This window comes from Ixodes scapularis, unplaced genomic scaffold, assembly GCF_016920785.2.
Source record: "Ixodes scapularis isolate PalLabHiFi unplaced genomic scaffold, ASM1692078v2 PGA_scaffold5__190_contigs__length_132052651, whole genome shotgun sequence".
In the NCBI taxonomy this organism is placed as follows: domain Eukaryota; kingdom Metazoa; phylum Arthropoda; class Arachnida; order Ixodida; family Ixodidae; genus Ixodes; species Ixodes scapularis.
In genome coordinates, this window is record NW_024609880.1 from 30,708,306 (window position 1) to 30,734,254 (window position 25,949).

A 25,949-nucleotide genomic window follows, 5' to 3' on the forward strand; every position below is an offset into this window, starting at 1 on the left:
AGCTTAAGCAAGGATTGTCGCTCAAAGTTTGCATCGCTCATATTATTATTCACATGTGGATGAGCTCGCATGTTATACAAAAAGCAGCAGCTCCAGGATTTGAAACGGATCATGTGTAGTATCCATTAGCGGAAGAGATCGCCCCGACCACTTCTCAACTCGAAACATTGCTTGTCACAAAGACCACGTAGTGGAAATGGGGAAATATTTCAACTGCCGTTGTTATATTCTGCATCTGCTTTTTTCATTCTTCGGTTCTGGTTCTCCTACGGGCTGCGAGTAGATTCACTAAGCAAGATTTTTTTATTTTTTTTTTTATTTCTGTGTGTGTGTGCATGAGGGGGCTAGTTTGAACGAAGGATTCACAAAGCTACATCCTGCTTCCTCAAACTTCGCCCTGAATGGCCTTTGTCACGCACTGTGGCTTCCCTGGGGCTTCCCACTCCCAGTCCCAGCTCGAAAAAGAAAACGGACATTCCACAGAAACTGTACATAGAAAGAGATTGACCTCGTTTCCTACAGCTCCGCAAAAATCTTCCTTTTTTCCGTTCGAAAAAAAAAAAGCAAATTTTATTTTTGTAATTTCATTAAACAAAAGGCGTGTGCCGGGGGGGGGGGGGGGGGGGGGGGGGGGTTCCCGTGGACGAATTGTAACGGTTACAAGTAATTTTATTACTTCAAAAAGTAATCAGATTACTCTTGCGATTACTGCCTAATAAAAGTAATCAACTGATTACAAAATTACTCCAAAAAGTAATCGATTACAAGTAATTTGATTACTTGTAATGCGTACGGTACAAGTCTGCATGGGTTGCACGTGACATCATTCAAAGAGCGCTCCGATGACCACCAGAGAAGAGGGCAAGGAGGAGCTCCCCTTTAATCAGGACCCTCTTTTGTGCCTCCCGGATTTGCCCAGGCGTCGCTCTTCTCCTCCCAGAAAATGATAGAAAATTAACCCGTCACTCAAAATTCGTACAAAAGCAGTTTCTCTCCCATCTCACATGGTGGTCAAAAGTATGCGATGTGATGTCAGCGCAACCCATATATATCAAGCTGCCAGTTGGAGACTTCGACAATGTTGTACTTGTGATTTCTGTCCAGTCTAAATTTATTTTATGACGTAGTATAATATTAACGTCTTAGGAAACTCATCTCGCAAAAGAACTTGAGAGACATCAGGCATGTGCTTGCGGGAAGGATGGGGGACGCTTCGAAAAACGCGCGCAATGCCTCTAGCGACGTTATCGGCGTTCGACCATGACGCGTGTTCAGCAGCCTGCAGCGTCTTGCAAATGAAAAATACGCGGCGAAACGTGACGAAACACGCAAATACAACGCGTTCGCCAATGCGAGGAGTGACGAGTAGAGCGAAGAGTAGAATCAAAGAACTGGTACGCGCGTCACGGTTTTTCAAGATGGCGGCGCCCATGCGTGAAAAGGTCCATAGCTGTTAGGTTGTCGGCCACATCAAACGACTCTCAAGACTCCCAGAGTAAGCAAGACTGGACGAAGCTAAGCAATATCGATTGTTTGTCTTCTCACGTGGGAGGAGGGGACTCTTTGAAGTAGCCCGATGCTGGCACGATATGACAGGAACTAAACAAAGAAGCAGCGTGGGCCGACGTGGAGGCGAAGCACCGCCCAAAACTAAGTGCTCGAGCCAGAATAAGCTCTTTCATGTGCTTTACAGCAAAGAAAAGGAAGAGCGTCGTAGGACCAAATGGCCCCATGTCACCTTCCTTAGAAAAACACGGTCATAGAATGAAAACCCTCTACGGACAGGCTGCGAGAGAGGATGAAATGAGAGCGCGTGGGGGGGGGGGGGGGGGGGGGGACGTCTGAGCACCGAGCTCTGATTGGAAGGTTTAGTGGGTAGACACAAAGGCTAGCTTATTTTGTCTATGGCCACTGACACCATCCAGTGAGGGTCAACAAGAGTGTCGTCTGCTCCTCAAGCACGACCGCGAATTCTAACATCGAACACCGGCATTTGAGCGCTAGGCCCTGCGCCAGAAACCGACGACGCTCTTGTTTGCTTCGAGAGAGCGGGTAAAGACAAATACATCTAGTCTTTGAGTCTACCCACTATCTTACCAATCAGAGCTCGGCACTCTGATGTCCCCACGCACTCTCATCTCCTCTCCTTTCTCATGGCGAATTCCACTGGGCGTTTTGGAGCGCGCTGGCATCAGTTGACCAGATCCGGAATGGAGCACACGATCCGAATGGGGTCGCGCCGCCTACGGATCCCAAGTGAAACATGGCCACTGCTCCGGGATCGGCGGATGCCTTTCCGTCATTCAACTGCCTGGGAATCCCCTTTCCGCGGCCGCCGCGGTCGTTTCGAAGACGTTTTCGCAATCGCGGTGCTAACACGTGTTGGGCGCACGAGCGGCAGGAATGGCTCAGGAGCTTCTAGCAAAGATTGACGGAATGTCCGTAGCGCGGCCAAAACCTTCTCTTCTGCTTCCTGGAAAAGTAACCGACTGTCGAGCCAAGTGTAACTTTACCAAGGGGTAAGCAAGCGGCCATTACGAATTCTTCTAAGGAAAGATGGGCGAGATCAGGCGAAATGCCCCGCGAGAAAGGAAGTCACGAATGTGCGCCGAGGGCTGGCCCGGTTGAATCCGCCGAAATCGTGGGAGCGACTTTTCTTGGATCCAGATCGAGATCTGGAGCGGGAGCTAATCCGAAACGACAAGTGGAACACGTCCGTCTCGATCCCGATCGCCCATGAAATAGGCTCGCTCCAGAAAAGTCGATCCGGCGCGCTCCAAAACGACCAATGAAATTCGCCATCAGCTTCTCTGCGAACAGAACACGAACACAGAGGTGCGTATAGGGTTCGTTCAGAAATAGCCATAACAAAATGCTGGCGTAGCACAGTTTACGATGCCTCAATAGGTATAGTACTAGCCGCGATTACTACCGCCGCTGATTTTGAAGCAGGTATGCTTACAGTTTCCTGGATCATCCTGGACTGGGGATTCTCGATGGCATCCTGGCTGCAGCCGCTATCCACCAGCAGGTTCTCAGGGGCACATCGTTCCAAACCCCGAGGGAAGTCCTGGTTCATGCAACGAGAAAATGTCACTGCGGAGAGCAAGAAGCAGTAGTTACGGCGACGTCATAACCACGCCAAGCTCTGATTGGCCTTGATGGAAAAGAAGGTGGGTAGACCTATATGCTAGATGCCTTGAGGTCTACCCTCTTTCTTTTTTTATCAGCCAATAAGAGCTTAGCGTTCTGACATCATATCTCAACCCGTGTGCAAGAAGCAGACGAACTTGCGCTCCGCATAGACCCTTTTAAAAAGTGCGCGCCACCTAGTAGCTGCTTCGCCAATTATCGAGTCCGCTGTTGTTTAAGCACGTACCCTGAGCACGCATTGGACACGAGGGCTACGTCAGCGTTCGGCTAGGAATCAGGATCCGATCACACGCCTCGTGCCCTAGAAATGGCGGCCACCAGTGTCGCTCGATTAATTTTTCAAAATCGTCCGTTGTCGGTTCTGCGTGAAACCACGGAGCCACCACATTGCCAGTTCCAGAGTAAATCATTGACGATGCTTCACGACATGTTTCTAAAACTGCATCTGAAATAACCTCTTCGGCCCGGCGTTCGTATGACACGCCCAGTCGTTCTCATTCTGTCAATGGCTACACAGATAGAAACTGAGGGAGAGGAGGAGGCGAGAGTGCGCGGGGACACCGGAACACCGAGCTCTGGTTGAAAGGATTAGTGAGCGGACACAAAGCTAGCTGACTTTGTTTCTACTCCATCTTCGAACGCTTTCGAACGCCGAACGCCGGCGTCCGGTAATCAACGTTCAACAGCGTTTAGAGACAAAAGCAGCTGGCTTTGTGTCCACTCACTAGTCATTCCAACCAGAGCTCGATGTTCCGACGTCCCCGTGCGCTATAAAATGAGGTAGTCTGTTTCACGGCATTGTGGATTGTGGCCTCACGGCGGCCGTAATGCTCCGCACAATACGGTACTATCGGGGAAAAATGAAATGCGAACAGAGGAGCGTGTGGCTCGCGGTACTGGCTGCGCCGTCTGGAAGTGAGCCTAGGGGCGAGGGTGCGTGGCCTACTTCGATGTGTTCACGCCCCTCGATTGGCGCTCCCCCAGCTTCGGCAGTGCGCCTCTCAGTGCGCTGAAAGCTGACACCGCTATCTTTGCCTGCTCGGCGAGTGCGGCGAGCTTCTTTGCACCGCACACACTGAGCCAGCAAAGATAGCGGTGACAGCTTTCAGCGCACTAAGAGGCGCACTGCTGAAGCTTGGGGAGCGCAGAGGGAGGGGCGTGAATACGTCGGAGTAGGCCACGCACCCTCGCTCCTAGGCTCACTTCCAGGCGGCGCCGCCTGTACCGCGAGCCACGCGCTCTTCTGTTCGCATTTCATTTTTCCCCGATAGTACATTAGAGGCGAACAAATTTGCTCATCGCGCGAAATTTGTGTCACACGCATTTGACCCGTTTTTCACTGCTTCCTCAACGTAGGTTGAGGATCGAAAATTCTAGCGCAGCGCACCGTGTGCCGGAGCGAACGCTAAGGGTCGATTGCTGCACACCTGTTGGGTGCACCAGGCGCACTGCGGCTGGCGCAGGCATTCTCCGCAGCTGGAACCGCTAGATGAGCACGGGTTGGAGCGCAGACTCTCGGGTGCCGGAGGGCTCTGGATGGGCGAGGACTCCGTGTCCAGGGCGCAGCAGGAACGCCACACCAGGACCGCGAGCACAGGGAGCAGGAGCCGCAATGCAGACATGGGCTGCGCCTGCGTGGAACATACATGCGGCCTCTCGTAAACGAGGATTGGGCTTTGGTTTGTCAGTTATAGGTACCATCATCATCAACATCACTTCCCCGCGCTTTACGGTGTCCCCACATAGCTGGCAGGTCCTATGAAGAATACACTTTCAGAGAGAGAGAAATAAAAAAAACACAACGGGAGTACTATATACCAGAGCTCATTAGAGGTACACTTTTCTTAAAGGAACCATGAAATGATTGTCCAGCTTTCTTCCAAATGAAGACCCTAATTCATCTTTAATGTCTATAAAACCCGGGGAAGGAGTCGGTTTTCGTTTTATGGCACAAAAAAACAAAAGATGAAAACGCACGTTTACTTTCCTCCTCGACTCAACCAGACTGGGCCACCAACATGTGGAATCACGTGGCCTTGGCGTAACGTATGTCTTTCTACCGGAAACGGAAGTTCTTTCAGCCGAGCGAGGGAGCCACTTGTTGGACCCGAGCACTGCGTCCAATGGACCTATATGCGCTCGTCTACAATCGATCTGTCGACGGATTTTTAAATTCGCGTTCGTGGTTAATAAGTGCCGTGAAGGCACTTGCCATCACTTGCGAATGACAAGATCCATAGTGTGCCTAAAGACCGACGACCAGCTCGCGCTTTCCACTTTTTTCTCGCTTCCTCCTCTTCCCCTTCTACCCTGTAGAAGGGGGAGAGGAGGAAGCGGAAGCAGAAAATCCTCTCCCTTCTACCCTGTAGGAGGGAGAGGATCTTCTGCCTTGCAGAATCTAGAGTCTGGTCGTCGGCCTTTAAAAACGACGGTGGAAGCTTGGAATCATCGTGCCGCTGTCCGAGCACTTCACGACCGCGTGATTTCTCATTTCGCTTTTGAGCTGAGGAGGAAAGCCAAGGAGCAAGAGTCGAGATATCATTTCACGGTCCCTTTAATCATTCTAATTTATTTACGAGAGTATGCTGACCACAATGACGGTTGCATCATTAAAGCCGCAGTCCCACGCATAAATCATTCAATGATACACTTTGTTCGCTGCACATATGATCGCAAAAATAACTGCGGACCAGGGTGAAAAAAATTAATACTTAAATCGTAATTTAAATTACACCGCATTCATCATAAGTATTTAAATCAAACCTTTCTCATAGAGATATTTTTATTTGACGTTCTTTATAGGCTGTTATTCTTTTTTTTTTTGTACTTGCATCAAAGAATTACCAAGTAAAAAAAGAAATTAAAGGAGATGTGCAAACATTTGAGGGCTTTGTTTAAATAATTGTGGAAGTTGATGCCTGACACTTCTGAAGTGAGCTATACAGAAAACAGATTTTGCCTGGATACCCTAGTTTTTATTTAAAAAAAATGAAAATATCCATGTTTTTGCCACCTCTCAACTCGTACATCGTCTTCCGGGTCACGTGCGCAATGACGTCGATGGGGTTGGCGCGGGGTTCCGGTAAAGTTCTCTCTTTAGAGCCATGAGTGAGCAGCGAGAACTCATCCGCTCGCGGCCGCGTGACCACGTGCTGGCGGGTGCCGCGCGAACAATATGGTGAAAGGAGGAAAGTCTCATCCGGGTCCGGCCATACCCGTCCGGCCCTGTCCCCCTCCCCCTTTGGCTTCTGGCGGCTGTTCGCAGGAGGAAATAGAGCTGACGGTTTTGTGAGCCTAGGATAGATGGCGCCACTAAAACTCCATATAATAAAAGTTTTGTCGATGATACCAGGGTTTTGACGCATTTATATTTCTGTTGGAACGACAAGATTTATAGAAAAGTTACCTTTCGTCGAGCATGTATTCGCACAACTTGCTATCTTTCTACAAGACCTCCATTGACGTCATGCCGCGTGTTTCTCATGGCCGCCGCTAGCGGCTGCAGGTCGGGGAATATTCTAATTTTTGCCTAGCGATTACGCGGCGGAATCGCAACATTTCGATGAAAGGAGGTGTGTTGTCTGTCATTTGTGACAAGGTGAACAATGTCAAAAGTAGAAGATGCCAATTCTTTCAACGTTAAAATCGTTGCACAGTTCCTTTAAAGCAGGCTGAACGCGAGCAAAAAGAAGCGCTCTTGTGAGCAAATCACAGAGAGCTTCCTTTTGTACCTTCCACTTCCTCGGTTACGAAATATTCTATTACAAGCACATCCAGATGCAAAGGGTGCACAAAAAAAAGCTAATAAAGCTTTTTCATTAACTAAATAAATAAAAAAACGGGTGAATGCAACGGTATTTTAGAAGTACCTCATTGAACGTTTAGTTTTCTTCAGTCATTCGTTCCCTCATGAATTGTCATTCGTGACAATATCACGGGTGACGGAAATGTTAACGTGCGTTTAAACAATTAACATTTTTATTTATTTATTTATTTATTTAATTTTTAGTTGCCAAAGAGGCACACATTTGTTCCAATATGAACGCACTCGCGTTCTCCGTTAAAACTGCGCGATCCACGATCACGCCGACCAGAACCATGCACTAACATCAGCGCCGAGGCCGACGGTTCCTACCATCTTTTTCCGCCGCCGTCCCCGCTCCTCTGGTTCTTCGAACGTCCGCGAGAGAGCGAGCGGCGGGCAGGTTAGAGTCACGCATAAAACTGCTTGCGCTCTTAATTCACCGATTTTGCTCCACCATTTTCCAGTCAGATACTTGGTTCGAGGATTCCTGGTTAGGAAACTTTGTCGATTCAACATTTGCAGCATTAGAAGAGCGAGGGAAAAATAGTAAAGGTCACGGGTAACTTTAGTATATTTCCAAAAGCCATCAGAGTATCCGTGCGATTACTTCGCAATAAACGTAACCAAATGATTATGAAGTTTCTCTAAAAAGCAATCGATTCCAAGTAATGTGTTTACTTGTAATGGGTGCCGTGTAACGTGACAGGACAGTCGTACAAGGAAGAAACGCGCATCAGACAGCGTCTACAGACAGTCTTTTGTACGACGTATTAGCAGTTCGAGCGCGGCTTTACGACCTAGGAGAGGCGTGGTGGTGCCTTTTAAAACTTGGCATGTGTTGAGTGTTCGTGGAACGTGGGAAAATCACGGTACATCACTCAGACGCGCGAGTCCCCTTTCAAAAGTGCGCGCCGTCGCCGGTCCGCCATTGCTCGATCACGTGATCTGAGCGTGTATTGGACACGAGGGCTGCGTCAGAGTTCGGCAAGGACTCGGCATCCAATCACGCGCTTCGTGTTCCAAGAAATGACGACCACCAATGTTTCTAGGTGGACGTTTGAAAAAGAGTTCATTCTAGTTTCGCAAAACAACGCACTGTATGTAAAGGTCGCAGGTTCTCTGTTGGTATCTGGAAAGCGTCAGAAAGAATCTTTATTGCGAAGTCGAGCGTCCGCAATCTGGGGAACGCTATTGTCACAGCGGGGTATCACCGCCGCTGAACGGTCCCATACCATTGCGAGACCCTTGAACAAATAAGGGAACAGGCATGTGCCTATCTCAAATACTGTACTCAATATACTGTATTTCAAATACTTGTTGAAGTATCTTGGTATCTTGCAAATACTTTTGATTGAGAGCATTTGAAACTCTATTTTAATTGCATTTCTGATTATCTTGTACTCATTATCTCAAATACATTTTTGACATCCCTCCATTTTCTGAGGTGTGAAGTGGCGTGGCGGTGTGAAGTGGCGTGGACGTGGCACGAGCAAACGTGAACATACTTTCGAGCAACCAAATCCTGTTGCTAACTCCGATTATCTACGGTGAGTTTGATAAGCTCGTGAAAACATCGCTTTTTTGCCGATTGTTACTTATATTTCAGCCCAAAGTTCGTACAATGAGGTTTTCCCCTCGCCTTCCCAAAGGCGCCTTTTGTTTGCTTGAATTTCCCCAAAAAAATCCTCAAACAAAAGGGGTGGGTTTACGGAAGTAAAGATTGCCACACCATAGCCTCCTCTATACGGAGAAAGCCTGGCGTGTCGCGTGAAAAGACGGCCGCCGTAAATGGGAAAGGAGGGGCGGAGAAACGGGAGCGGAGAGAACCTTGTCCGCTAGCGCCACAAAAGAGCGAGCGGCCAAACGCAGAAACAATCTTTTATTTTTTTTTTCTTTCTTTTTTTGTCGCTATCGTGGAGAGGAGAAACTCAACGTCCACCCTTTCCCGTTTCTCCCTGCGGCCTTTCGAATCGCCGCGCCCGTTTCTCCCGGAGTACAAAAACGACGGTGACGAAAACACAAAAACAAGCGTGGTTCGGGGAGCGGCCGCTCACGACCCAAGCGCTCGCTGTCTAGGTCTGCCCTTTCTGCTCTGCGCTACCATATTGGTCACCGTTCGGCGCGCTCCTCCTCTCCTTTTTCCTGCGGCTGCGTGCTCTATGGCTTCGTCGTCGATGTGCCAGGCTTTCTCCGTATAGAGGAGGCTATGGCCACACTGAGGCGCAAAGCAGACAGGGAAACGACTTACACCAACAATGCAGACTTGAATTTCAAGAAAATAACACACAGAAAAAAACAAGAAATGGACACACACACACACACACAAAAAAAAATAGTTTTTGTTTTCCTTGTTGTATATTTGACCCCGCTACGGCAAAACGTCGAGGTTTTGTTTTGTTTCTTTTCTTTCTATCGTCAGTCCGTCACTTATTGCTCTCGCGAACACTGTCTGTAAACGAACATTCATAAACAGAGAACAGGACAGGAGATAAACTAAGAACTGCACCCCTGCTTTAATTTCATGAGCTGGATGACCTCTCAAAATGCCAACAAAGCGTCTCCCTACGTTGAGTACCTTTCTAAAGAAGGTGCGACCACTGCCGTGGCTATTATGTAAGTTAACTTTGTTACCCATCCACTCACCTCCTTATCCCAAGTTCGTTTATAGTGAACTCCCCTAATAGGGAATATGAATTGTAGTTAAACGATGCGTCTAAGGTGCGCCGCAGGACGTGGTATTCAGCGATGTCACTATTGGCGAGACGCTCTGCCCCATTTGTTGTCCCCACAACTCTGTGTTTACCCATCACAAGGTCTGTGCACGTGCCCACATGCTTTGTGGGAATGTCCATGTCATCTTCTTCAATAGAGCGTGGTGCACAGTGCAATGTAAAAATACTAACAATAAACGAAGTGGCGTTAAGTTTCCGATCTCTCCCGAAAACAGTCGTCAGGTGATGCGAGCTTGACCCACTTGAGCTTTTGTGCTGAACTGGGCACCATGTATGCTGCATTGTTCATGTAGGCCGGAGTGGTAACAAAAGAGCCTCTCCTCGAACTCACCGGAAAACACGAACTCCAGCCGAACGCTGACGCCGCATTCGGTCATGTCAGCCTAGCACTCTGTCATTGTATTTGTTATCTACATTCGTGTGGTGATAAAGTTAACCGCTTGGGGCAGCATAATCTGATCTCCACGCGCGTTACCGAGCGAGCCCGTGGCCGAATGGTGTCCGCGCTTTGCCCTCGCGCGGAGGCTCCGGGTGCGATTCCAGGGAGCGGACTCCTCTTTTATTTATTCTTTCCACTTGACATTCTCGTAAGTTCGAGAACCTTGTCGTCTGATCGAGTTACAAATGTTCTACGCGCGGAACGTTCTACGCCGAATGTTCCAGAAATCCACGCGGGTACAAAAGGTACTCCGAGTGGCGGTCCGGAGCTATACTCTGTTTCACCTTATGATGTACCGCGGGAAAGGCTACAAGCGCGAGCTTCTTGCTCTAGGGCTCATCTCGGTGGCACAAGCTCTCGTGACTTAAGAGCTGCTGCCAACGCTAGAGCTCGCGTTTTGGCCTTCTCTGCGGTACAACATAAGGTGAAACGGAGTAGAGTCAGACTGACCCCAGCGTTCGATCCCACTTTTTCGCCGACACCGACACCTGCGACGCTAGCCTTTCTCATATATTTTGTTTTGGGCACAAGTTCGCTCCATTAAATGCTTAGTTTCTTCAGTTATTCCCCGCCTCATCCCTTGTCATTCGTGACAATATCATGCTGCTTATGCATAAAATAGCCTTACGATGTTTTTGTTCTTTCTTTACCGTTTTGTTTTGTTCCGTGTTAATAAACCATTCTGGTAAACCAAATTTGCGCAGCTGTATACTTTTCGTTGTCAATGACATCGGACAAATTAAGCAATGCGGAAGTATCTTGAAAACTAACTGAATTACATTTCTAAGTATTTGTACTCTACTCAAGATACTTTACAGTGAAAGTAACTTGAGTAGTATCTTAAATACTTTATAAAGCGGGTATTTAGTAACTTAACTTGAATACTTTTATCGAATATTTTGTCCAACACTGTAAGAGAATACGATATTTCTTTTTTTTTTCTTTCTTTTTATGAACGTCGCATACATTTTAGTCTTCCTTCAAATTGACAGCGCAGTAAAATGTAATCATTATAGCGCCATTCTCGAGGGCAAGGCCCCTGGATCTTCCCGGTTCCTCCCGCCCCAGCTCATTTCCCTCCCCGTGTTTGTTGCATGCAAATTTAGAGTTCATTCACACATTTCTCGAGAATTTAGATAATTTCGAAAATTTGGAAAATCTAAAAAATTTAGAAAAACAAAAAATAGAAAAGGGCCTTCCAACGCTAGGAGATCTCAAAACCGCTTGGGGTGCCGCACTGCGCACGGCCGGAACCCAAAGCGTCGAGTTCTAAAACTCTACTCGTGTATCTATTCAGCTGGGTATAAATAATTGCCACGCGTGGGGTGCAACAGTGCACGATCCCACTCAAGCACCTGGCATATACTGTGTTAAACCTACCGCTCATTTCGTTGTGCAGCTCGCTTAGCGTCGTTGTTTTTCTTTGCTCGCTTTGGTAGTTTTACTCTGGCCGTAAGCGGGGTAAAAGTAAATCGACTCGTCGTTTTACCCCTCAAGAGGGCTTTGAGACCCGTCGGCACGATGTTTATCGGCTCCAGAAAAGCTCTCGCAAGTGGGGACGCTCTCCAGCTGTGGAGATGGGTCGGAAAACGCGAAAATTGGACGGCGTCTTCCCCCTTCACCCGTCCTACAAAGTACTCCCCCGTCCCTGACCTTCCTTTACACTACTCGTTATACTCGGTCTCGCCTCACGATAACCTGCAGCGGAAGGTACGCGAGCCACGGGAGCCAATCAAAACGCAGGGTGAGTGTCACGTGCCCTTTCCAAGGGGGCCAACTGGTGCGCGGGGCGCCAGGTCACGCGATACGCTTGCAGCCCCTCATTGGCTGCGATGGCTCGTAGTGTCCGCTGCGGCAGTCTAGCGTAAAGTAAAACGGACAAGAGTACAAACGGTGGCCCGGGGGCGCATGGCGAAGAGGGGAGCCTCGACAGGCGGGGCGCAGAAGCCCACATACGCGGGCGCCCTAGGCGGCAGCAAATTCTTCCTCTCTGCAAAGCATCTCGCTGATTGTTCTTTGCCGAAGAGTTCTCCGAAGTGGAGAAACCCCCCGACCCCGTCGCTCCTTGAAGTGGAGGAACCGAAAAAGCATGAACAAGTAGTCCCCCCCCCCCCCCTTCCCCTTTTCCAATGAATGGTGTGTATGGCAGGGAGAGGTCCGCTTTTCTTTTTTCTTTTTTTTTTCTTCTTTTTTTCAATTTTTGTTTCATTATTTTACCCTCTTCGAGCGCTGAGCATTTGGGGGAAGGCTACCCAAACGGCCTAAACTGCAAAGGGTAGCTCACTGCTACCTACCCTGGCTAATGCCTCCGCCACGTGCGGATGACACTCAAATCAACGAATGTGTTGACGTGCCTGGATAATAGTTTTGCTATGAACGTGTTGCCGATTTTTACACTTATCGGACTATCTCGTTGTATTTCGTAATTGCGCTTTTATTTTATCGTTTGCGTACTCTTCGTTTTTCCATCCCTTCAGAACAAGCAGACAGTTCCTATTTCCACTTGGGAGCTGGCACCTCTTCAAATGCACCTGTTTTATTTTTCTAACAGCGTTGTGTGCAATATGTCAAAACATTTCTGCCGAGAAAGCTCATTTTTTCGTGTTTTCTATAATGCTGTATTCAGTTGTTTTTTTGTTTTTTTTGTAATGCGAGTGTTTGTGTTGTTCTAGAATCGTACACGTTATATTTATCATTGTGAGGGTAACAAGAAAAACTGCCTTGTAATGACTCTAAGAAGAACCGACACTCCCACAGTATTTGGAAATAACGAAATAAAGAAATAGATTCGAGGGCTCGACTCCAGCTCCGACTACGTTTTTGCTTTTGTTTTAGTTTCTTTCTCTCTCTCTCTCTCTCTTTCGTCTGTCTCTCCCCCGTCTGGGTTTCTTTCTTGCGCACGTGCTCTTCCGGAAGAATCGGAGTCAGATCCACCGTGCGGAGCGCAAAATGGCTCCGTGGGAGGCCTCCGAACTTTGATGTGCCCTTCTGTCAACCTCCGTCTCTCGTCCGCGTGAGGTTTCGTTCCCCTCGCGGAGTATTGGGTTGCGCCACGGGGCCCTCGAGTTCGCATCGCGTTTCCCGGCGACGGGAACGGAACGCGGACGACGCCACACTGGTGTTAGTATTACATACGGTTTTCATATATATATATATGGCGTCATGCGCCAATCCAAGACCGCGGTTTCGGGCTCCGCGTATGCGCAGTGTGGAACGCACAACGTTAACGCAAACGCACTGTACTTGCGTTCGCTCGTCTACGCAATACTCACGGTTGTGTCACACGCGCGTGCGAGAGTGTAACTGTACACGAGCCGGACGAAGACAAAACACTAACAAACGGCAGCGTCATCGAGGCCATCTAGAAAGTTACGACTGCGGACCGACCAATGTTTTGAAACGTATCTCGAAAACACGCAATCACTCCCATAACGAAAAAAAAAAAATTTACAAATCACAAAACAAAGAACCCGACTTTAGTTTTAGATAGCGAATTTTCCTGTTTGTAACAGCTCGATAAGCCTGTTCATTTTATCGTATCATCGCCAAGAAGCGTTTACGAACGTTCAGCCGTTCACTAGGAACGCTGCTCGAGAGAAACGCAATCTCAACGCCAAATCCGAAGCAAGAGTGTCCACGCTTGTCCATCGAGTCGACTTTTTTTATCTCCGCGTGCTCTCAAGCTCCGGAAATACCGATTGGCCAGCTCACCGTGTAAACAGAGCGCGTGGGGCCCGCCAGTCGGCTGGGAATTTGCCCTGTGAGCAAACAGGGGAGCGGCACAAGCCGAGATAACAGTAGACGGAGTCACGGCACCGACGACGACGAAACCCGTAGGCGTGCAAGTTCCAGCGTTGTTGACTTGGCGACTTTAAAATCCGTTCACAAACTTTCAACTGCTTACGACCGTGTGCTTTGTGATATGTTACGACGAGGTAACACACCGGTGCCATCTATCGGTAACACACTCGCGCCATCTATCACGTGGTATTTTCGTAATTTCATTTTTGAAACGTGATATTAAACTCTCTTTTTTTTTGTTCCAATAAATTTTGGTAGTGTTATAAAGGCACATTTCTGTAGATAGGACGTTTATTTGATTTCGAAAATACTGCAAAAACCATCGCGGCGAAATGCAGTTCCAGGGTCGCATTGTAGACCACACAGAGGGTCGAAGAACTCGGTCGCAAGCAACGTAAGTGTGTAATCGCTAACTTTGGCGATTTTTTATTATTATTATTGTCATAACAACGGTTTTCTCTCTTTTTTTCTTCTCTCTTCTGAGTTATAGGGACTTATTTAGGGAGCGAGGAATATCTTCGCAACGTCGGCAATCTGTGAAGAGTGTCAAGGAAGACTCATAAGCTCATACACGAGTAACGAGCCAGAGGTATTACGAGCGGCATGGTGCAGCGCTCTGCAACAAATTTTTAGAAGTGTTGCATGGGGTTAATTAAGCGAAAACATGTTTTTACTTTATGAGAGTCTCCTTCGTGCGCTGACACATTATCGATACTTATAAGCCTTATGAAATAAACTTGGCGAAACGCTTTCTCGTGCGCCTAGACCAGCACAAAATGTCTCGGCGCAGTTGCCAGATTTTTTTTAATGTAGGAAAAAATCACATTATCATCATCCCCATCATCGTTTTGGCGACTTTTTCGCTGAAAATAGCTGCTTTTAGGCCACGTCCCGGCGACGCCGTCGAGAAAAAAGAAAGAAGAAAAAAACACTGCATAGAATTACAGCGTCTAGGCCACTGTAAACACCCTTGCTACTTTCTTTTACCAGTAACGACAACCTAAAGCCTTATGTTAGTATAGTAATGCTACTACGGTGGTGTACGCCAATGTACAGATCTGTTTTGTGCCCCGAGCGCAAGGAGGCCCTCTTGAAGCCATTCCATGTTCCTAATTAACGGAACCCTGAACAGCTACTACTTGCCCAAACTTTTTCATCAATCTCTCTCTCTCTCTCTCTTTTTCTCCCCCCCCCTTTCTTTCTTTTTTTTTTATTTTATTTTTCAACGCTTTAGCATTTAAAGGGAAAAAACCTCGCTGAGCCGCTGAGCCATCCAGAGGTTTTCGCCCGGACCGTTCCCCCCAAAGCTGACAGTGCTGTGGAAGCTGCGTGCTTCTTGAACCAGTCACATCCAGCTATCGTTTGCCATGTGATCACGCTCCTGGCCGGTCCCACGCACTGTCAGGCTCAGCTTCGAGGTGAACGGAGCTTTAACGTTTTCACGGTACACGAAGCTCAACCAAGACTCTGCGCGGAAAACAAATGCACGAAACTTGCATCGTGAGCTTCGTAAGCTATAGGGCGATTCGGGCTTGTCGCGTGATTATGTATCTGATTCTTCCCGTTTCTTCTGAGAAACCTGGCGTAATTTAAGACGGAAAGTAATTTTCGAAGCTTGTCATTTCGGGAGGGGAGAGGAGGGGGGGGGGGGGGGGGGGGGGGCTTCTGTTAATGGCGTTAATTGCAGCAGAGTGTTGGTAACGTTAGCAAAACTTCTCATATTCTTCAGCCATATTTCTTTTCTGTAAACCGAGAGCGAAAAAGTTGTTTACTTCCATGTTGTGTGAACCCTGCGGATCGCCTATTTCTTTCTTTTTTTTTTTCTTTGTCGCTTTGCTTGACAGGTAACAATTAATAAAGGTACCGTTTGTTATCATTTGTGTAGGCTTGGAACCATAAATAAACGTGAAGATTTCGGGCGACGTTTAGCACCCTGGTAGCAGGCGTGGTCGAAATGGAGATAATTACGCCTGGCTTGTTTACCTCAAAGTATTCGGGAACAGAGAAAGGGGGGAGGGGGGGCTGGATTTTAGAACTAAAATTCCGCAATTACGTAGCGATAAAACGAGAGACAGAAGTGTGCCAAGTGAGCAACAGAGCGGAACAGGGAAACAGAAAAATAAAATATCGCCTTCCAACGGAGCGCTCGTCCTTAAAAATGAAGAAAAAAAAAAAAAAAGTAAGCAGCGTCAGAAGTTTAAAGACAACCGCTTTTCTCGCAAACATGTTCTTCTTTGAGCCCATTGCCCCGTATCGTACATGTCTCGAGTTCTCGAAATGATGGACCATCATTCGGTCGGAGGGAGCCTTCCCTCCAAACTACACAAAAGACCTTCCGGACACGGAAGAACGGGCACTCGTATAGTCTGCGCCGACTACAACCGGCGATGGCAAACGAGACACGACGTGCCTTAGCGGCGTTAAAAAAAAAAAGAAAAAAAAGTAATAGAACTGCTTTCTCACGCCGTGCGAGAGGTCGTTCTCCTGCCGCCATAAACCAAACGGCTAGCTCCTCGATGGGACGCAGAAAACGTTTGTGGAGCCGGTCTTTGAAGACCTGCGTCAATATCGCTTGTTTTCGAAAGTTCAGCAGATCTGATCTTGGTAATAGGGGGATTGTGCAACGTCCCCAGGCTGTTGGGGAACCCAGAGCTTTTGTGGCCCCCTCTTCTAAAACTCTCTCATAACTATTTTAAACCCGTGCAAGAACAATAGATTAGTATATTCACTGGTTCCGAGGATTGCTTTAATCGAACTATGCTGAGAAACCGAGGAAAACGAGATGAGAGCGTGCGTTGCGATGATGTCATGTCAGAGTGTCGAGCTTTTGATTGGGCGGATTAGTGGGTAGACATAAAGGCTAGCTGCCTTTGTCTCAATACTTTCTTGGCTTCATGGATGAACTCTATACGTGGCTTGTACTGGCGTCATATTATGGGCCATTGGGGTTGCCGTGCTGCCGCGTGCGTAGGTACCGGTGCACACATTTCGCACGAACGAATAGACTTCTTGCAAAATATCCCGAAAGGCCGCGCGCACGAAGTCCTGTACACTCGTAGTTGCCTCCGCGGCATCTACCACGTCACACTCACGAAAGAGAGAGAGAGAGATGGTAGCGCAGTAGGACCAAATACAGACTTGTTGTACGCCTGGCCTCGCCTGCTCGCCTGGGTCGCCTTAGTCGTCTGCTACAGTCGAATCTGTACGTATACCATATTGGACGTTCCTTTCGGCGCCGCGGACGGCGCCACACGTTTTGCAACACGCATATTTGTTCTGCTCGACAGGAACAAGTAGAAAGGTCCGTCAGCATAATGCGATTAGATCACGTGCTAACCATGTGAAGCCATTGTGTGTACACCCAGGTTCGTGTTATATAGCATGGTAAGTGCTCTATATCCACCAATGCCTGATGCACGACCTCTTCCTCACTACCTTAGATTGAGGATGGTTTAGCGGGATGTGTGTCACCAGACTTGTACACGTTACTGAAAAATAGTAACGAATTATATTTACAATTGCTCAAGGCTAAATTGTAATTTATTACAATTACAATTACCCTCCCATAAAAGTAACTGACCGTTACCCCAAAAAGTAATCCATTACTTTCGTGGCGTTACTTTTAACATTTATGTCCTCAAGTAAGAAACAAAGGGAAGAGGGTTATTCAAGTTCTTGTTGTTGGAACGTGTTCCATTTAATGACCTTGAGTATTTTGAGCAACAGCTGGCCCTCAAAAGTCTCGTCAGACATATTGCGTTATTTCTTACTGAATATGTCGACTGCTACGCTGAACACCATTTGAGCTGAGGCACTGGATGGGAGTGCCATATTGTTCCTCACGAATGCTTCATGCTCTGCTTTGAGCTTTTTCAGCGAAGCAAGGGAAGTGCTATTTACCTCGAACGTAGAGCAAAGCTTCGTCGTTGCAGCCGTTGCTTGCTATTCGAGAGATTTAGTAGATCCTTCCGAGACCTCCGATACCCGCGATAACGGTACCCGATAACGATATGATGCATACGCAAAGACGGCGGCGAGGTATCGGATATTATGATCGGAGTCATCGGACCGATCTACTAAAATTCTCCATTGTCTAAATCGCGAAGCTGTGGAAATCATCAATAGCAAAACATAGTTGTAAAAGTAGGGTGATAATTAAATAATAAATAATGTTTGGCTCGATATTCTTCTTCCTTTGGTTCTGAACAGTTAGAGCCTCACTTGAGACGTTGGTGAATAAAAGAAAGTTTCCAGTATTTAAATATAAGTAATAAGAGGAAAATAATGACACTCGTAACAACAATTAATTAGAACGTCGGTTAAAACAAGGACATGTAAACGCACGTTTGCCGTGTGTACCTTTCTTGGTGCCGTTCAAAAACGCACGGAGCACGAACCGACTGCAGTTTACTCCGGTGTTCTCCAGATAAACGTCCGCTGATGCCACGGGCGGCAAAGGGTAGAAGTAAGCCGCGCTATGGCCCCACTCACGAATTTCAGTCTCTCCTCCAGCCCAGAATATCAAGTCTACGTCAGCCACCATTATGTTTTATTTGTACAAATATCTGCTTGAGATAAGCTGGGCTCTGCTGGGGCAAAACGCAAAAAGCTGACTCACAAAAAGGGTAGGGTAGACGGAGCGTTGTCTCGTGTTGTGAGATTATGAAATGGTCGTAGAAGGACATTGTTAATTCTTTTCAGTGCATTTACCACCTCGCGCTTCCCGAAGAGGCGCACAATCACTTGGTGTCCTCCTCTCCCCGTCTTCGATCGCAAAGAAAAAACAAAGGAACTAAAAAAAAAAACGGAAATAACTGGCCCCCCCCCCCCCCTTTTTTTTTTGTAGAAATGTTCATTTGGATTTTTTTTCATTGTTGTAGGGTCTAAAAAAAATAGTTTCAGGGGCTTGGTGTTGCAAAAAAAAAAAAAAAGGCTTTGCGGAACTGAGGTGCAAAGCCTCCATTTGCGCTCACTGCCGCTCGACTCTACAAAAATGAAAAAAAAAAACTTTATTTAGAAGGGGATTGGGGGGGGGGGGGGGGGGTTGGTTCTGACAAAAAAATGTAACGGATTACAAGGAATCCGTTACGTCAAAGATGTAAGGGAATTACTTTAAAATTACTCTAGAAAATATGTAATTATTCCGTTACTAAATTACCGATAAATGTAAGGGATAACAAGTAATTTCGTTACTTGTAACGGATTACGTACAAGTCTGTGTGTCACTACTTCCTAAAAACCGAAAAATGAGTCCCCGTTGTGTCCTGGCACCCAAGCTTGGCAGTTTTTTTTTTTTTTTTTTTTTTTTTTTCTTTTTATTAAGACACTTTTTATAGATCGGCATCTGTTCGATGTCGACAAGAAACATAATTTCCTCTATTTCTTCAGTGAACTCGGGCAGTGTTTTAGTATACCCGTTCCACATTGTGTTCTAAGAAATGAACCCGAGTTGAAGTTCCGTGGATGCAAGATGGAAACGAAGCAAAGAGACGAAATACAAAACACTGACGGCGTTCATCAAATTCAAACTTCAAAGACACCCTATCAAACGAGCGATTGATTTGAGAGTCAAACTTCGTACTTTCGCACACTGCAAAATTTCTGAAAGCAACACGAAGCGCACTTGAACTACACTATACAAGCGTTCTACGCGTAGTCAAGCTATTAAGTATACAAAGTACTCTTTTCGCGCATTAACAGAAGGAAGTGAATGCCATGTTTAGGAGACATCTCAATTTGAGATTGCTTAAAAGAGATTCTGCGTTAGGTCTAGCTAAAAAGAGCTTCCGGTTGGTTACATCATCCCAAACATCCGGAGCACCTACTGACGACTTTCGTGAAACTTTCCGAGACGGGTTTGACACGCAACTGGATTTGATGTTCACAGAGCCCGCTGGTCAATACACGATGGAGTTTGCTCACAGAGACGCGTTGAAAACCTCCGACCACAAATACCTTTGTGCGAGTCGGTTCATCTACCTTCTGATAAGAGCTCGCGAGAGCCTGTCTCCAGGGTGAGTCCTCGACAAAGACCTTCCCCTCGCTCTTTGAAAACCTTCGACGACGTTATCAGCCACATGGCCCAACCCCTACGAGGTTCCGCCGCCAAGTAAACGAGCAGCTGCAAATCGACCGACTGGACTGCCTACTACTTTTAAGCAGGGCTGGGCAGTATTGCGATACAGCTGTATCGCGATAGTATCTTAGAGATACTTTCGAGTGAGTATCTGTATCTCTGTATCGAGATACATTCGAAAAAGGTATTTGTCTCTCAGTAGTGAAATACATTTACGATGTATCGCTTGTATGGCGATACTTTGCCAGCCTTAGGCATCTCGTTACATTTGTTGTCCTTTTTAAGATAAATTTAAAAGATTTGGTGCTATTGTTGACTTGTAACTTATAATATGAACCCACCCTATAGCATGATCTATCTCAGTCACCAACATTAAAAAAAGCTGTGGTTTAAAAAAGTTTACGGGCAACAATAACCAAATCAGCTCCTCTCACAAAGCCCCCCACTCTTTAGAACGCTATGAAAGAGTTGAGTGAAGAAAAGTGCGGTCCTCTTGTTCAATCTCCCTACGCTATGGGTGGCTCAGAAACTTATAATACGACAGTTTGAGATGCGCCCTCACGGCCAAACAGGGTTCATTTCGGGCAGACGCCTTTTGTCAAGCATGGTACGCAGTCTTTACCGTTCTGTAACGATGAGTTCAACGGAGGTGACATGTTTCCTTTAGCGGCATTAGTGATAAATAAAGAGTTCGAGGTCAGGGGCACAGCATAAAATAGCACAAAAAAAGGAGCACGAGCGTTCCCATTACCATTCATATTCGCTACGCACTACACCCTCCCCACCTATAGCACCGTTCGGGAACAAATGCATTTCTATAAGTATCTGTATCTGTCCCCGAAATACTTTTTCGCCAGCTTTCGAGAAATATCTCAGGGATATCTCGCTGCATAAAAGACAAATGTATCTCAGTATCTGTATTTTGGTCCTTAAAACTCATGTACCTTAGTATTCCTATTCCCGAATACTTTTTGGAGTATCTGTCACGCTGCTTATACAGCCATACAAAAGACAGTCTCAATACAGACCCGAGCACGTGATTCGTTCTTCGAATGCCCGATGGCAATGAGTTCAAGGAGAAAAATTGGCACGCTGCATTTGAACCTCGGATGTGGCGGTGACTCGTGCTTACAAACTGTCTTCTGTACAATGTTTGAGCAGTGCGCCCCCGGCTTGTAAGAGAATGACGGCTTCGTTTCTATGTCGTGTGTGCCGTGGGGAGGTGGGGGCGTCTGTCGAAAGAGTCCGCAGCAGGAGGTCAAGTCGAGTGGACAAGAGGATGTCAACTCGGGCCTGATAAATTGTGCAACCGACAATTTAAAAAAAAAAAAAAAAAAAAAAAAAACTGTATCCTTCCCTTTCTTTCTCTCCACTTTTTTCTGTACTTTCTTTCTTTAGCTTCTTGCCCTTTCGTTAATGTTGAGAGTCGTCGTTTCTTCCTTGTGGTTGCCGCAGATGGGACGATGGCAACCCGATTTGCACCTCGCCCGACGGAGATGTAGCAGCACAGGGACAACCGGTCGAGGTTACGAACGGAGGTATGCAGTTTGTTTACATACACGACAAGCTGGTTTACAGGTATTAATGTTGGGTTGCTCCGCGTGTACAGCGTTTCTCCAAAAAAATCCGGTGGTATTTTTTTTACATCAAAATTAAATAACGCATAGACGAATGCTCAGTCTTCTTCCAAATGTATAGCGTTCGCGGTCCGGACCAGATTCGGAAGTTTCAGAACCGACCGTTATCTTACTGAAAAAGTTACAAGCGATTTTGTGAAACTTTCAATGGAACAAAGTGGCCCGTTCCACGTAAGTTAACGCTATTCGTCTCCATGTATTCGCGGGCTCAGTCGGCCACCATTGCCCACTGAGAAATTTAAGAAAATTGCTTATATAACTTTTATAACGGCTCGTTCTGAAACTATGGCACCTGTTTCGGGCCACTGAAGCTACGTCTCGGCCGTTCGGCGATGCGTGATATAGTTTTCGACTAAAAAAAAAACACTAAATTTTTCTCCCTTCCCATGTTTTGTTTACTTTTCTTTTACGTCAGGGAGAAGGCGGGTGGACCCCCCACCCCCCCCCCCCCTCCCCACCCCTTTTATTTTCTGTTCTGACGCCACTGCAGGATGAACCAAACTTTACAAAAACATTTCGGATTCAGTCATCTGTAATTCACCCTCTCATACCGGACTTATAATGACCATAAAAAAATAAACGTATACTTATGTTGGGACGTTCACCTAAACCATACGTTATTTTTAACTTAAAAATATAATTTGCTTAAGCAGAACGGACGTGTCCTCATGTGAGGACAACATTCATCCCAGTGGTCAGGTAGTCTAATTTTGTGTATGTTATGCAGTAGATTTTTGTAATCAAAATGTTTTAGTGTGCTCGGGCTAGAACACGTTAACACTGTTTATTGTTTTATTTCTGTATTACAATAAAAAAAAAACCTGCGGCACTGGCAATTGAGTGTGAACATCTCACAATACATGAAACCCTTTAAGCACTCGGGACAATGTGGGACATCGCAACGCCCACAGGTGCGTCGCCCGTCTCACCTCCATCACAGACGACATCATCTGCAACCTGCCATTATTTTTCACTGCTGACATCAAGGCCGTCTTCAGAGTCAGAACAGCTATGTCTAAGATTGCGTTAATTTCGTCCCTTGTAAGTAAAAACTTCTGTCTAGACTGTTTCATTTCGCCGAAGATAATGCAGAGCGACATAAAACTCGCAAGGGTGCGAAGTCAACGGGTTTTGCGGGCAAAAGTCAAAAGCGCGTTAAGCCAAAGAGAGCCGTGCTGTTTCCTGGTGTCCCCATTTGAGGACATATATAGTGAGCGTCAACGAAACGAATGGAGAGAAATAATTTCTGAATTTTGATTTCTATTAAACGTTTGGGCAAAATTTTGTCAGTAAAAAGGTTGTTTACTTTTACGAAGTGCTGCTTCGGGGGGGGGGGGGGGGGGGGGGGGGGGGGGCGTTGCTACGAGTGGAGGAGATGAAGTAGTATACACGTTTGCAAGTCCGGCTTCAGGGCGCTGCCATCTTGCCTGTCTGGGGTGCGCTTGGATCAGTCATAATCCGATTACGAAGCCTTGCTAAGGCGTCGTAATCGGATTATGGCCGCTCCCGAGAGCGCACCCCACTGAGGAAGATGGCGGCGCCCTGAGACCGGACTTGCAAACGTGTATACCATCTGAGTGACAACCGGCAAGTCCTGCCATCTATCGGCCTCATCGAAAAGCTGTGTCTTTCCACACTTCAGGACATCACGCCAGAAAGAATGGTACGATATTGTTTTGCTCTAATGTACAAAACACATGTCCTCACATGTGGACGCGATGCATGAGAGGGTTCAGCGCGAACGCTCTACACACTCCTGAGCGCGGCACCATCTTTCACACACGTTCGTACTACACCCGAAGCACAACGGCATCTCGGACCCCACCCCGTCTCATTGTTTTCCGGGTTACGAGAATCGGCGGAAAAAAAACCACGTTTGTCCCGCGGCTTCACAAACGGCGTGTCTCCGACACAGCCACGGACGAGACACGCGCGGCAGTCCGCGTGGCCAAGCGCAGGACGGACGCAGCTGGGGCGCCGCCGCACGCGCTCGCACGTCGGTCAGACGATCCTATCGAAGAGGTCGCTGGCGGCTGACGAGAACGACCACGACAGCCAAAATCGAAGTCGCACTGCCCATACGTCATATGCAATAGGCACGGCGTCGCTGCGGACACCCCTCAAGTATGTTCGAAAAATGTGTGCTTCGTGCATACTGTACATGTTTTGAAAATATCTACACACAGTTTCTGTGTGATCAATGTGATGTGACAGGAAGAAACACGTTTCAGACGGTGTCTGCATACTGACTTTTGTACGGCGTATTATCAGTGTGTCGCGGCTTTAGGTCGGACTGGACGGAATAGTTAGTGATCGACGGGGTACGAAGGGCAAGAAGCACAACGGAAGGCACCGGACGCATGCCGAAGGCATCCGAACTAGAGTCTCTGCGCTTCCTGCTCAATCACAGTGACTGTATTGGCCCATAAGGTGGCACAGCCTCAGGAAAGAAACAAGAGGACAGTGAATTCCAAACGATGTGATCCTCATGGCTCTCGACAGCTTGAAATGGAACCGACTGGCAACCTCACAAATTGTGGACAGCGTTCCGCTACATCTCCTAAGCCGGAGTCACACTGCTTATTCATCCATACAAAAGAGAGTCAGCATGCGGATTCGAATACGGGTCCCCGCGAGACCCGTGCTTCGAATGCCGCGTGGCATTGAGTTCAAAGAGAAACTTGACAGCCGGCACTGGAACCACGGATGTTGCGGTGACTCGTGTTTGGAGGCAATGTTTTGTATGATGTTTGAGCAGTGTGACCGCCGCTTCCTTTCCAATCATAGTCATATCACGACGGTCTGCAACACCCGATGCGGAGCGCCGAAACCGTGCGTGGTGGAGTCATCACGCAGGGACGTGGTTAAGGTTCGGCCCTAAATACGAGGAGGATAGCCCCACACTGAAGATGCTCAGAGTCGCGAGAACGAGGCGAAATAACGATATCGCACGCAGTGGTCCTTTTTTTTCTTTTTTTTTATCCTCCTTTCGGAGTGGAGCAAACGCCGTGTGAGCGCCTACTGATAGCAGTGGACTGGAGGGTGCGTCCCGCCGTTTATGACGAGCTTGCTCCGAAGGCTGCGAGGATACGATTGAAAAGGAATATTTTCTCGTTACAAAACTGATCAAAATAAAGCTAGTTCGCGCAAAGTGTCAAACTCGAACTTGGAGAAATGTTTGGAGTAGCTTAAGCTGACAATGATTGTTCCAGAATTAAGGTTTACCTCGATTAATTTAGGGCAGGAACGCCTCGATTAACACCGAGGTAGAAAGGAGACTGGAAGTGCCTCGTGACTATTTGTGACCGTGAATATGTCCGCGACTGTGCCTTGTTGTGATCATGAATGTGACATGACTGCGAGTGTGACACTTTTGTAACCACGAATTCTCCCTGGCTGTCACTGTGCACTGAAGCCGCGGTCGCACTGCCAGTACATATCATACAAAACAGACTGCATACACTGTCTAAAGTGTGTATGAGACGTCGCATGTTGCAATGAATGTGGAAGTTTGCGCCGAAGCCTCCGTCCTGCTTCCCTCTCCTCTTCCTTCGCTGACAATCTTTTATATATTTCCCCCATTCCGCAGCAGAGTAGCCCGTCGAGGGTACTCCTTGGCTTATCTCTATGTTCTCGTAGTTTTCTGTCACCAATAATAATAATAAAAAAGAACACAATCAAACGTCGAGTCCAACTCACCAAGTTGGTATAGGTCTCACACGATCAGCGCAGGTTCGAGACTCGAGTGAGTCGCCAAATCCACCGGCACTTTCCCCAGAGACCAGATCGACGACGTATCCCGTGCATGCGGCGCCTATCCAGCGATGAACGGTTCCGAGCAGCCACACGGCGCGAGAAACAGTCGCGCTATCATGCCTATCGTCGCCTCGACAGCGGCTGCGGCAGCGCGGTGCCCGGCGTGCCGGCGGAAAAGCAGTGTCCAAAGTCCGCACCGTTTGATCGGCCGCGCCGCCGCCACACCGCGCGCCGGCAAGCGCTTGATGATGATGATGATGACGATGGAGACGGCTCTCCCTCGAGTTGTTGTACGTACTAGTCGCACCTGTCGGCCGCACAGCCATCGAGGCAGGTAGTTCGCGTGGGAAAGCAGAGGAAGGGAAAGCGGCGAAGTCCGTGGAATTGTGTCGCCGCCTGGCGTACGCCCATTCAACTCTGCCTGTTGAACTGCACCAACCGCAATTTTCGGTCGCGCTGCGCAGGTGAGGGGTTTTAGAGTCCCTTGATGTAAGAGAGGGACCAACTCGGAGAAATTGAGAGCGTTTGCAATTTAATGGCGGACACCTCC

The 25,949-nt window shown here is 47.5% G+C and overlaps 1 protein-coding gene across 1 annotated transcript in view; it reads right to left on the reverse strand.

Moving 5' to 3' along the window:
• Positions 1 to 25,670, reverse strand: part of LOC8034743 (integrin beta-PS) — a 145,195-nt gene extending 119,525 nt beyond the window's left edge. The window contains exons 1-3 of the mRNA XM_029977297.3: positions 25,343 to 25,670; positions 4,581 to 4,784; positions 2,963 to 3,070 (exon numbers count right to left, since the gene is read on the reverse strand). Coding sequence (XP_029833157.3) covers positions 2,963 to 3,070; positions 4,581 to 4,775 — 303 coding nt within the window. The 5' untranslated portion in view covers positions 4,776 to 4,784; positions 25,343 to 25,670. The remainder of the gene's footprint in view (positions 1 to 2,962; positions 3,071 to 4,580; positions 4,785 to 25,342) is intronic.
• Positions 25,671 to 25,949: the final 279 nt, after the last annotated feature.